This window comes from Condylura cristata, unplaced genomic scaffold (assembly GCF_000260355.1).
Source record: "Condylura cristata isolate star-nosed mole 26May11 unplaced genomic scaffold, ConCri1.0 scaffold00005, whole genome shotgun sequence".
Taxonomy (NCBI): Eukaryota; Metazoa; Chordata; class Mammalia; order Eulipotyphla; family Talpidae; genus Condylura; species Condylura cristata.
In genome coordinates this window covers 4773882-4787189 of record NW_004567106.1, presented here as the reverse complement: position 1 = coordinate 4787189, position 13308 = coordinate 4773882, and the positions used below count along the sequence as shown (strand labels likewise).

The following is a 13308-nucleotide window of genomic DNA, read 5'->3' as shown; positions in this document are numbered from 1 at the left end:
CCCCGCCAATCATGTCTGCAATTGCTGAGAACCCCTGACTGGAGTTCTTAGGAGCCCAAGAGGATAGTCTAGAGTCTGGTAAATTATAGATTAATCCATAAGCCCCATCTTCCAAAAAATAGAGGGCAGCAGCATTTCACTTAGGTAAATTCAGTCTTTTCTGGGTAAAGGGCTCAAATGTCTTCCCTCTTCTGAAGGTTAATCCAGAGACCTCAGGTGACAGAAATATAAGTTTAGGCCATATAATCAGTGCCATAAATGCTTATCCAAAAAGTTATAACTTCACCTGGGTATTCAGGAGGAGTTACTGGTGCTCTTAGAGACAAAGTGATTTAAGTGGGGTAGGAAAAGGGAGGATGAGCGGAATTAAAGGACCTATGAGGAGGATGAGGAAATACCTTAAGGTGAGTTAGTTACATTTGTATAGAAATGTGGGCTTCTATTAGCATAAGAACATGAGGGAGAAAAAAACCAAAAAAGATGGGTAAGGAATACTGTCAATAATCCCAAATTATAAACAGGAATTAACAGGCTCTGAAGTTCCAGCAGAATCCTAAACTCACCTTTTCCTAGAGATTAATTACTAAAATCTGGTAATTTTCTTAATCAATATATCTAATAAGCCCCACTCGATTTTGCTTTCTTATTTCATTCCTTCTAAAACCATTAATTTTGTAGAAATTTATATAATATTGCCTTCCATGATACCACAACAGCAAGACCTTTCATGTTCTATTTCTAGGTATAAAACAAAAACACATTAACAATGAACAGCAGAAATACGTTTGACTAGTGGAGTTCTTTACTCTCCCTTCGAGCATAAAGATTTAAAACATGAAATATCTCTTCAAAATAATGTATACTCATTGCTTCAAAGTAGGTACTTGCTGTAATTAGTGATCCTTAAATTAATATGCTTAAGGAAAATAAAAGCTACTAAAGAGAAAGTAACTACCTTGATTAATATACCAGTATGTGCTATATAAATACCATGTGAAAATTTAAGTGGAATTTGAGATCCTCTAAGAATTTTGACATCATGAGTCATACATATATGGTATAAGAAATTAAGACAATTGTTATTTAGAATAGCCTGATGAATATTAAAGAAGGTAATTTTCTTAGGAATTTGAATCCCTTTATATGAGCAGCAAGACCTTTTTAATTTTATGAGTAAAAACTAGATTTCAATTAAGCTGGAATAACAGAGATACCTAGACAGATTGCTTAAAAAACATTGTTGCTAAAGCATTTTATTTTCTAAAAGGATTTTATTTTTGCATACATGAATTGGGGTATAGGCCAGAGGTGGGGGGTGGGGGGGGCGGGGGCTTGTGTAAGGTTCAGGCACCAGCCAAATATAGGCATATGGAAGGAGCAACTGCCCCAAGCAGCAGCAGATATTCCGGAGCGACAACCTCATGACTTGTCACCATCACTGGTTGATGCCAGCTTGGGCAGAAAAATAAGTTCCTGTTCCTTGGCAAAATTTTCCACCTAGCCATCTCTCCTCCCTACCCAGGCCTATAAAAGCCCCTCTTCCATTTCCCTCAGTGTGATTTCTCTGATCTCGACTCTCTGGGGTCAATGAACCTCACCAGGAGCACAATAAAGTTTCTGTCTGCTAGAAACTGTCCTGGCTCTCTCTTGTTTTTTATGACTGTGAAGTTTTCAGCGTGGAGTGAGAAGATTCACTAGAGACAGAGAGGGGAGCAGAGCAGGCAGGCTGAAATACCCTACTGGGAGGAACAGTGGGTGAGACTGGAGAGGTCTGCTATGCCATGTGGGTTAGTTCCTTTGCCGGGATTAAACTCACTGCTGCAGATAGCTTTATACTGCTGTGCAACACGAGGAAGATTTCTGCTACATAACTTTAATTAACACATATTCTGGATTTCTCAACAACTATATTGGAATCTGAATCTTGATATGCAAAATAACACCATTACTTGAGTGATTTTTCACTCTAAATCAACAAAATCATACAATTAGGTAACACCAAATCTTATCAACCTGTTTAATGTAATTCTATAAGAATATATAGCCATACAAATAATCTGGGTGGTATGACTTATTTACTATAAATATCCCTGAAGAGAATGCCAACAAGGGAAATTTTCTGGTATTTAGAAATGAATAGAAGAAGTAAGCGCTTTAGCAGACAACGGGTAATGTGAGCTTTTCTCAAGTTCAAAAGATCTACCCATGTCAAGGCTCTGGGGTAAATAAAAACCAGTGGACCAATTAATATTAAGAACTAAAAGTCATTAAACAAAAAAGAGTTGCCCAAGAAGCTAGTTTCACCAATATCCAAATACATATAAATTGGTAGATCTTTTGACCTTGATGAAATAGTTAATAAATTAGAAAAATGTTTATTGGACCTATGAAAAGCTTCAGAAAACTTGCAATCTCAATTTTTTATTGGAAAAAAAATCAAGTTCACACAGAATATAGTACACAAATCTCAAATGCACACTTCTATAATTTACTATATTTGTATGTGTACATGTACACATACACATACTTACGTACTTACTTGGATGCCATGAAGATAAGAGCATATCATCAGCACTCTAGAAGATGCTTCTCTGCTCTTTTTCATGTCCCTGAGAGCTAGTAATAGTAAAAACACTTCTCTATTCAGTCATAAAAAGATCAAAGGTAATTCTCAGATAGAAAGAAAAATTCATCAAATCCTATAATTTATTTTTATGAAAAACAAAAAAAGACATATGAGATGTAATGGCACATAAGGAGAATAAAAAGTAGTGACAGACTGAGATCGCTAATTTTATATTCTGCTATTCATGACTACCAAAATATATTTTCTCCTTAAATCTACATATTTGAATTGACTACCAAAATACATTTTCTCCTTAAATCTATATATTTGAATTTAGCATACAAAGACAGGTTTTGGAAATGCGCGAGAGATCCTTCGGGGCTATGGTGACTTTAAAGGAATCTTCAATATTAGTAACCCAATTTATTGGTGATATTCTGTAAGTACAAGGCCATAATCTTTGTTAAGACTTGATTTTAAGTCTGACTTCTATACCTTCCTTAAAAATTCCTAGTCAGAATACTTCTCTTCATTCCTATAGTTTTTTTTAGTAATTTGTTTTCAATAAAAAGTTGAGATTACAAATTCTCTGAAGTTTTTCATAGGTCCAATAAGTATTTTTCATAACTTAATATCCAAAGTACTTTACTCCCAGTAAAAGACACAACAAAGGGGAAAATTCCCAATAGTTTTCAACTAAATTTTGAATCTCTTGAAACCAGAGTTATAACCTAGCAAAACACATCATGAGGTAAGGGGTGTGCTTTTTTTTTTTTTTCTTTTTCTTTTTAAACAGTATATCTCTCAAAAGCATAGACATTTTTTGCACTTGGTGACTGTTAGTCTACTCCAACCCATGACCAACTCACACCTCACACAAGAGATCTTTTTTTGAGGTGGCAAGAGCTCTAAAGATGCTTGCCCCATGCCAACCAAAGTTTGCAGCTGCTCTGGCCATCAAGATTTTTCAGCAATAACTTTTACCGTCTCACAATAGACAAGAGTCTGGAGTTTCTTTTTTCAAAACTAGAAAAAAAATGGGGGAACAGGATCTCAAGGAGGAAAAGACCAAAACCTAAGACAGAAAACATTATATAGTATAACAAAACACAGTACATGGGATCTCATTCTCAAACACTTCTGAGAATTAGTGAAGGCTCTGGATAAATAAAAACCAGTGGACCAATTAATATTAAAAGCTAAAGTTCATTAAACCAAAAAGAGTTGCCCAAGAAGTTGGTTTCACCAATATCCAAATGTCACTTTCCAATAAGGTTTGGGTCGGAAAAGTCACCCATTACTCAACTGAGAACAAGTAACAAGGTTTGAGACAAATAGGTAAGACTGAAAAATCAATGCCTTCTTGGAGTGAGCAATCAATATTAAAGACACAATCCTCTAAAATCAGAAATTAAAAAATCAAAATGACTATTAAGTTTACAAAAGTAAACTTTTCCAATCCAAAATTGAGAGAGAGAAAAGAAAAACATTACCACTCACCTCCTTGCTCTCATGGAAAGAGATTCTAGAGTCCAATTTGTTAAGAATTCTTACCTTTTAGTTAGCGTTTATCAAATATCCAGGATCTCTTTCCATGGCAACTTTCAGAAGCAAGGAGAGCACAGTCCATCAAGTTTCTCTTGGCTGGCTCATCAAGTTGTCAGAGTACAAAATAAAACATCCCATACTTCCCTGTGCTCTTCTCATACCAGACTAGTAATGAAAAATAGCTCACACCACAAAGGAAAAACAAAGAATTTAATCGAATGCATACAGAGAATCCACATGACTGAAAAGAGTAACTGAGCAGACTATCACGTTTTTGGATGTGAGGAGAGAGGGGAAAATTCAAATGACTGACACAAAAGGAGTTATCTCAGCCTTAATCTAAGAGTAAAGATTCTTAGATTCTTAGAAAATGTTTATCGATAGAGCTAGAACTGGGTGAGACCACCAAACTACTGTCTTCAGTCATAAAAAGTAAAAGGGCAGAAGCTTAGGACATGCTCTCCCTTGATTTGGAAGGGCTAAAAGTTTTAGGTAAGAACAGAAGTTTCTCCAATCCAGCTTTCAGGGCCCTCACTGTTCTCAACACAAAGCAATTTGCATCTTTAAATAATGGTAATATATAGATCTTCTGAGGCTTCCAGAACTCCAGTGCTCATAGTAAGGTGATAACAGTTCTATGATGGGTCCACTTGAGAAAATGTCTCTCTTTTGGCAGAGGACTGACCTCATACCTTGATCATCATAGTTTAGTTTTGTCTTTCTTTATTTTCATATGAAAAGAATTGTACAACATAAATACATTTATGTCTGGCTTATGTGGCTTAACAGTAAGATTGTGAAACAACTGTTGCGTACAGACATAATTTAAAAAAAATTTTTATTAAAGATTCTTATTTATTTATGCACACAGAACTGGGGTATAGGCCAAAGTTGCAGGGGTGGTGAGAGGCTTCACCAGAGACAGTGTGGGGAGCACAACAGGCAGATTGAGGAAGTACACTGCTGAGAGGAACAGTGGGCAAGCAAGGAGAGGTCTGGATGCTCCCCACTCTGTCTCTGGTGAATCCTCTCACCACCCCTGCACCTCTGGCCTGTACCCCAGTTCTGTATGAATAAATAAATAAATCTTTAGGAAAAAAAGTATAAAAAAGAATGAAGATGGAAAGGACTTACTTTCACTTTTCCTGCTTTGTCTTGGATCCTGATCTCTGCTGCCATTGGGACAGATGGCATCTAGCTACATGCTACCCAGTTAACCCTCTTTCTCTCCTCCCTCCCTGACCCTTCTTCCCAGGGTTGCACAATAACAGCTTGGAGTCCAACATGGGTATTTAGGCAAGCTTAGTTAGTTTTCATAGATTCTGCTTAACAGTGTTTCTCCTGAAATATTAAAAGGAAAACAAACAAAATGCCTTTCTTAAATATGCAGAATCATTTGTTTAGTTCTTTCTTCTTTTAAATCACATTAAGTTAGATAGCCTCTAGTGCAATGATTTCATCCTACCTCAAATAGCAGAATCATTAGGGAAATGATTTTAAAACAGAAATTTTTCAGGTCCTCCCTGGTGGTGCAGCTGGTTAAAGCACAGCACTATGCTAAATTCACTTCACCATGAGTTGGATTCCCCGCCCCAGAGGTGACCCACATGGTGCGGCAGACCTCTCCTAACCCGTCCACTGCTCCCCTCAGCAGTGTACTTCATCAGTCAGCCTGTTCTGCTCCCCACTCTGTCTCTGGTAAATCCTCTCACCACCCCTGCACCTCTAGCCTATACCCGTTTTGTATGCATAAATAAATAAATCTTTAAAAAAATTGAAATTTCTCAATGCCCCCATATTCTGCCAAACAAAACCTTTAGATTGGTGAGCATTTAGAAAGACTGCTTCAAGACTTTCAATACTGGTATCAAAACTGAAAATACAACAAATGAGTTAAAGAGCTATTTCTCAGGAAAATAATGTTAATCAAACATTAAGATATTTTATTTCATTTTAATTTATTTAAATTGTTCTCATCTAAAAGTGAAATTTAAACAAAAGGATGTTTATTCATTACTTTTTTTAAATAGTTGCTTCACTCTTACATTTCTAAAAGAGAAAAAAAAGAAAAACCCTTGATTAAGTGTAGCAACCCTAACATTCAAAGAAAATTAGCAAACACAAGTTGTAATAGTGTTTTCAGAATTGAAAAAACGTTTTTAGAAGAAATAATATAGAATCCTACACAGCAGCCATATCATCAGAAACAGGAAAATAAGAAAGGTAAAAGTCATCAGAGAATGAGAAGTGGAAGGTTAAGGCTACATTCAAAAGATAAGAAGACTGAAACCTGTCACATATTATGATAATGATCATGAAGAAGCCAGTTCATATGAAAACTTTCACATTCACAGCAGACGATCAAATTCTTGGGAAAGGCAAAAAAGCAATAAAAAATAATACCACACCAATTTCCTCTCCATGAAGAAAAATGTGAAAAGCTAGAGAGGCCTACAGGCAGGACTGAAAAACAGTGTGGATTAAATGGATGCTGCCCTAAACTATCTGGAAAAGGAGGTAGGATACACTCGACAAAAAATTGTCAATTTTTTGTATAATTCAGTCTTTTATGGAATGGATCAAGAACTTAATAAATGAGCGGTGGTGATGGATTACAGGTGACGGTGGTGGGAGAACTATGGAGACTGGACCTGCGGGGAGAAACTAAATACTCTTACAAATGTGAACAAAGATGCAAATGAATAATAAAGAAAGAATGAAGAAACTCTAGCATTTTTCTTGGTTTTTCTTTTGGTAGTGGGACCAGCAGCGTATGCCCAGTGAACCTCAGCAATTAAGCAGTTTCTATACACTATTAAAAAGACTTACTTTGGGCCCTCCCTGGTGGCGCAGCGGGTTAAAGCACTGCACTGAGAAGCTAAAGCCACTTCAGCATGAGTTCATTCCTGCCTGCCCCGGAGGTGACCACACAGCGTGGCAGACCTCTCCTGACCCGCCTGCTGTTCCCTCAGCAGTGTACTTCGTCGATCTGCCTGTTCTGCTCCCCACTCTGTCTCTGGTGAAGCCTCTCATGGTCCCTGAGCCTCTGGCCTGTACCCCAGTTCTGTATGTACAAATAAATAAATCTTAAAAAAAAAAAAAAAAGACTTACTTTGAAGTTGAGCATCACAGAATTAGAATCATCTAACAGAAGCACAGAATTTAAGAGATCATACAGGGAAACTCTTCTTTTAAAGGTGAGGATGCATGGGCAACACCACAGAAAAGAGAGCCCTCCCAGCAGCAGCTACATGTTTCATAGGATGCAAATGCAAAACCAAGACTTGGGTGCCCAGTGTCTTGGAGGGTAAATGAGGGTGGGCTCAAAAGTATATTCCTCTCTCCTAAAAAAGGATGCCAACCAAAATAAGAGAACACACAATTTGCCTGATCCAACACTATGATTAGACAGCATAATTCTACTTTTGAACAGTTTAAAACATTCTATTATCATTTTGTGGAGCAAAATAAAGAATCCCTTTCCCTTTCCCTTTCATATGCATTGTTACAGCTCTAGAAGTCACCGTCTCCTTTTTAAGCTACAAAATCTCTATTGTGGAATGTCCACCAAATGCTAACATTCTCTTCAAAAAGTTCTATCTACCCCGCCAAATGACCACCTTTTACACTCTAAATGTTCACATTCATACAACCGTGATCTTGATACTTTCAAGGTACATCTCAAATACCAAAATCAAGCTTCAAATTTAACATTTCCTTCATCCTCAGTGATTCCAAATCATGATTAAGAAGAAATTAAAAATCTGGCTCTCACTTTCAATCAATAAAATCTCCAAAGAGTTAAAGCATCAAAAAGTTCACATAAAAATTAGCCTTATATTTTCTTAATATAACAGAAATGAACCAGTAAGGCGATCAATCAATTTTCAATTACATTGGCATGTGGAGATGATAGAGCCTATATCTACAATTGACATTACTCAACAAATAAGGGGCTTCACACGGTAAGGCTTCCAGAAACATCCCAACTATGTGAATTGATTAGTAATATTCACTAATTGAAACAGTATTTTTTCTTTTAGTAGGAATTCACCTTCACATTTTAGACTATTACAATTTAAAAAGAATAAACTAAGGAAGATCCTAAGTGCTCAATTTAAAGTCAAATGGATGTTTGTTATCAAGAAGAAATACAATTAAATTGTTTATAACAAATAGGTTTTCAAGTGGAGTTTGTATATAATTATATGCAGTCAAAATACATACATGCATACTGCATGTAGATCTTCCCTAAATGCACCTTTAACATTTTTAGTATATTTTATAAAGTTTAGAATTACACTCTTTGCACTTTGATTTAATTAGGATCATTTATGTTAGTAAAATAAATTGATAAAACAGATATAATAAAATCCAATTTTTCAGCATGAAGCTTAGCTCATACATTATATTACACTGTATACTTACCACATCAAACTTCTGGGTGATGTTCCCCTGGACATCAAGTAAATAAACCTTGCCATAATGTGTGCCCAGTGCCAAAAACTGTAAGAAGAACAGAGGGATCAAATTTATTAATGTACCATTAATATACCGTTAATAACAGAACCACTTTTAAAGCCAAGCCTTTTAATGTGGAATAGATCTGCAACACCTTGGAAGATACGCATTCCTTAGAAAAGCTTGTTTCCAGCTTCAGGGAAATAACAAAACAGGGTTACTTTATTGTGATAGTGCAAGCCAGCTGTCAGAATGACTCATGAGGACCCTCATCTACTGACAACTAATGGTGTGGCTGCGGTCTGTACACAATGCATGATGGACTGAGGCAGCAAATTAAAATGCAGCTGTGGAAACACAACCAACCTACAGTTGAACTTAAGAAGGAATGATCAAGAAACTCCCTCTAATTCTGGCAAATGTCTAAATCTGTGTTATCATTTAAGTTTAAAATATATGCATACACACAAACAACAGTGTATTATTATATTTTAGAGGAAAAGCCAAACCATATAGTGAGATGAAAAAACTCAGATGTACTTATATTGTCAGTTATCATTAGCAAGCCACTGTCAAAGTTAATGGGTCATACTGAGTGCAAATGTGTATACTGTAATGCAAAAGAAAAAAAAAAAAACCTCAAAATGACTGCTGAGCTATACATTCACTTCATGATCTAAAACTAGTTCATAACTCCCACTTTCTTTAATTCTTTGATCTAACCTTAAACAAACCAAAAGAAAGTTTAAAACTACCAGAAATTGCTTCCTTTTTTATTTCTTTAAGTATTACTCAAATAGTTCTAAATTCTCTGCATTTCATTGCATGTGAGTATGCTTCATTGCAACCTATAATGAAATGCTCAAATTTACAGGCACTACTAAGCGTTGCAGTGAAGCAGCACAATCTTTAAAAAATAACCTTACAGGAAGTCAAGATTTAAAAGGATTTATCAAAATGGAATTGCTTAAAATGAAATTTCAGTTCAGACACTTAAAATATGAAGCTACATTAAAGAGGAGTCTCAAAAAGGGAAAGAAGGGGCTCATCAGAAATTCATCCCCTGCAATGCCTTTCACTCCTGCAAGGTTGCCTTTTTTTCAAGAAGAAAAAAGTCCCCCGGGTAAAAAAATCAATACTGGTTAATAAAACATCAGGTGTGCAGACATAACTAGGTATGACGATTCGGGCGCACAGGCCGGCTGAGCGCACCGGGTGCCATGCCGATTACTCATCCAGGGCAGACAGTGAGCCTGGCGCGCACAGGATGCCGGGCCCTGGAAAAGCAAGGGAAGAGGTAATTCTGAGGGGAAATTAGTCTGAATATTTAAACCAAAACAGGGATGTTTTTTCCAAAGCAAAAGAACAATCTAGTCAGAAATCGAGTACTCAGATGGTTGTAACCTTTTCTCCACAGTGATGCTGACAATATTTGAATAAAGAAACACCACATATGTGAACGATACTACACTTCATACAGTTGGTTTTGTATGTATAAAGAATGGGTCTTAAAAGCACGCTACACCTAAGTACTCAATGTATTGATTCTTCTCATAAATACTGTATTTAGTTTGTTAGAAAAATAAGGGGGCTTAGATCCTTAAAATGCTTGAAGACTGTCAGTTTGCAATACTTTAAATACCTATATACCATTCTTGAATTTCCAGTTATACTTTATCAAATGTTTACTCAAATATTCTTCCCTTTTTCTTTTTCTTTTTCAAAACGGATAGTTTCATTCACATAATACGTAGGAGAGAAAAAACACAACTAATTATTTTGATTTTACAACTTCAATCCAAATTTATAACGTTTCAAATTTTTGAAAAAAATATGATTTTTATGACAAGCTATCTTTTGTTTAGGAGAATATTTCATCATTTGAATTAGAGAAATGACTGTTTCACTCTTTTATAAATAACTAACATTCTGTGTTTTTTAAAAATAAAAAACAAGTTCGATAAGCCAATCTCGTGGTCCTTTAAAATTTTATTTGACTAGCAAATTACTGATGTCCTTTTTTCATTTGCTAATGCTTTCAACTAAAAAACAATAAAAAAAAACTCAACAAAAAAAGCAAAATTGGCCTCTAATCACAAATGTAAACACAAATTATTTTAATGTGACTTTTTCTAGCCATTAAAAGACTTGTATTTTTGTTCTATTAAATTTTTTTAAGCCCTAGAGCACATTTTAAAATCCAGGATGGGCAAAAAATAAATATAATTACCCCCTTTCATGTATCAAGTTTAATTACAGAAATCTGATTCATTTTATTTTATAAACCATCAATCTTTCTGAAACATCCATAGGCATAACTACTTTTACTTGGAATAATGGGACTATATGTAGCAAGAAATAAGCAGTCCTTTAAACACCACAAAGGAAACAAAAGTGGTACATATCAAATATGCCTAGCTGCATATCATCTATATTTCACAAGTATTTTATAGTATTCAAAGTAATAGAGTTGGGCATGCATTAAATTACATAGGAGGAATCAGTTAGCTATGGAAGTTGATAGAACTTTCCTGGAAACAGACAATGAGAAGCAGAATTAAGCTGTGAATCAAGAGCTAATAATCCTCAGCTGGATCAGAAGCCTTGTAATAGAAACAAAGGCCTGAGATTAAGAGTGCAGTTCTAAAATTTAATACTGACTACAGTTCCCAGCATCAGGCTCTTCTGCTATATTGGATTAATTATGGTGCTGGAAAAGAACAAGTAAACAGTTTTCCATTTCAGATATTCAGTAGCTCATTCAACAAACACACAAAAAGCACCACTATATACTTGAAAGTATGACTTTAAAAGGTGATGATATAATAAGGGAGAGAAATACAAAAATATGATTGATTTTTAAAAGAATACTTAAATATAAGTATCTCTATGACCCAGCACCTGGGAAGTTATCAGCTTCATTGAGCTTTAAAAGGTGGTGCTAGACAGCTGATACTGAGGCAAATGGGGCAGGCTTGTGGGAAAGGCTATTTCAGCAGAGTGGCTGCAACTTGCGCAAAGGCATGGGGTCACAGAAAAAGCAGGATAAGGTCAAGAAACCAGTAATCGTTTCATATTGTGGAAGCAGTGAGTGCATGTCCAGGGAGAAAACAAGCCATAAAGTTGGAAAGGCATGTTACTAGGAGGCATTTGGATATTTATGGAGAGATAAATGGTAGAAAAGTAGAAGAAAAGGGAGTAAGGTGAGCAAATCATGAAGACACTAAGGAACCAATAAAGAATTCTAGGAAGGGCGATTGTACTATCATTTGAATTTTTGAGAGATTACTTTAATAGGAATAAATATTACAAATGAACTAAAATGAAAACAAATCTAAAGGAAAACAGATTAGTTCACGGTGGTATGCATTATTTTCAGGAAGAAATGATAAATGCCTGAAATAAAAGAAAAGAGCTCAGGATAGGAATGGATTCAATAGGTGATGGGAGCTGGAATCTTGGCAAAAGAGATGCTGTGAGTAAAGCTGCCAAACATTGCTGCCAAAGCACCCCATTTGTAGCAGAAAGTGGTTAAACATAAAACCAATAACACTAGAGGCAAGAATTTTGTAGGTCTTCATTATCACATTGAGTGAGAGGCATATAAATAGGGCCTTCCCTGTTGGTACAGTGCCTTAAAACCATAGCCACTTCAGTGTCAGTTCAATCCCCCACCCCAGAGGTGACCTACATGACTCGGCAGACCTCCCCTGACCTGCCCACTGCTCTCCTCAGCAGTGTACTTCATCAGCTGGCCTGTTCTATTCCCCACTCTGTCTCTGGTGAATCCTCTCACTTACCACACCACTAGCCTGTATCCCAGTTCTATATGAGTTGATCAGGGCCTAAGGGAAAAGGTACAAAAATCACTAGGACACAAAATGACAGCGTAAAGAGGAAAAGAACTCATGGACTTTGCTGATAAAGGTGAAGTTGATGGGGGTAGAAAACAAAAAGATACACAATGATCGAGGGGAAGGAAGACAGGTGCATTATGGACTTGTGTATTTAATTAAAAACACAATAAAAGGTAAAGCTGTTTAGAAGACACCTGAATAAAAAAAGGCATACTAGTCTGGGTAGGTTCAGTGTTAAAGTGGTCATAAAAATCAAGAAACTTAAAATTTAAAAAGTACAAATTAGAAGAAATGTGGAAAATGGACCATCTCTGAGGAAACTAACTTGTAAGGGAATGATGTAGATAAAAGAAAGTGAGGGAACCAGAAGTGAATAAGAAATAATTAAAATAACAACAACAACAACAATACTAATAATAACAATAGAATGCTGTCATGATAAAGAAGCCTGAGAAAATGAGTCCAATTTTAAAAGTAGCAAAATATATATCAACTGGCAATGTATGCACAAAATGTGCTTGTCCATTAGTGAAACACTATTCAGCAACAAAAAAGGAATACACTATTGATATACACTATTTCACCAGCGAACCTCAAAACATTATGTTAAGTGAAGCTAGACCCAAGAGAGCAAACATCATATGACTCCACATATTTGCATACAAAGTATCCAAAATAGGCAAATCTATAGAGACAGAAAATAAAACAGCAGTTGCCTCTGGCTAGAATTTGCTATAGCAGAATTAGCAAATAAGAAATGAGAACATAAGTACATGAAGAAAAATGTGAAGAAACAGATCCTTGAACAGGAGGAAGAAAAGCTCCTGTGGGTAAGGACTGGTGCAAACTCAAGTGAGTTGGGAAAGGAGCTGAAGC

The 13308-nt window shown here is 35.9% G+C and overlaps 1 protein-coding gene across 1 annotated transcript in view; it reads right to left on the bottom strand.

Moving 5' to 3' along the window:
- VPS41 (vacuolar protein sorting 41 homolog (S. cerevisiae)) overlaps positions 1–13308 on the bottom strand; it is a 186294-nt gene that overhangs the window by 136684 nt on the left and 36302 nt on the right. Inside the window, exon 4 of the mRNA XM_012720747.1 lies at positions 8543–8620. Within this exon, the coding sequence (XP_012576201.1) occupies positions 8543–8620 (78 nt within the window). The remainder of the gene's footprint in view (positions 1–8542; positions 8621–13308) is intronic.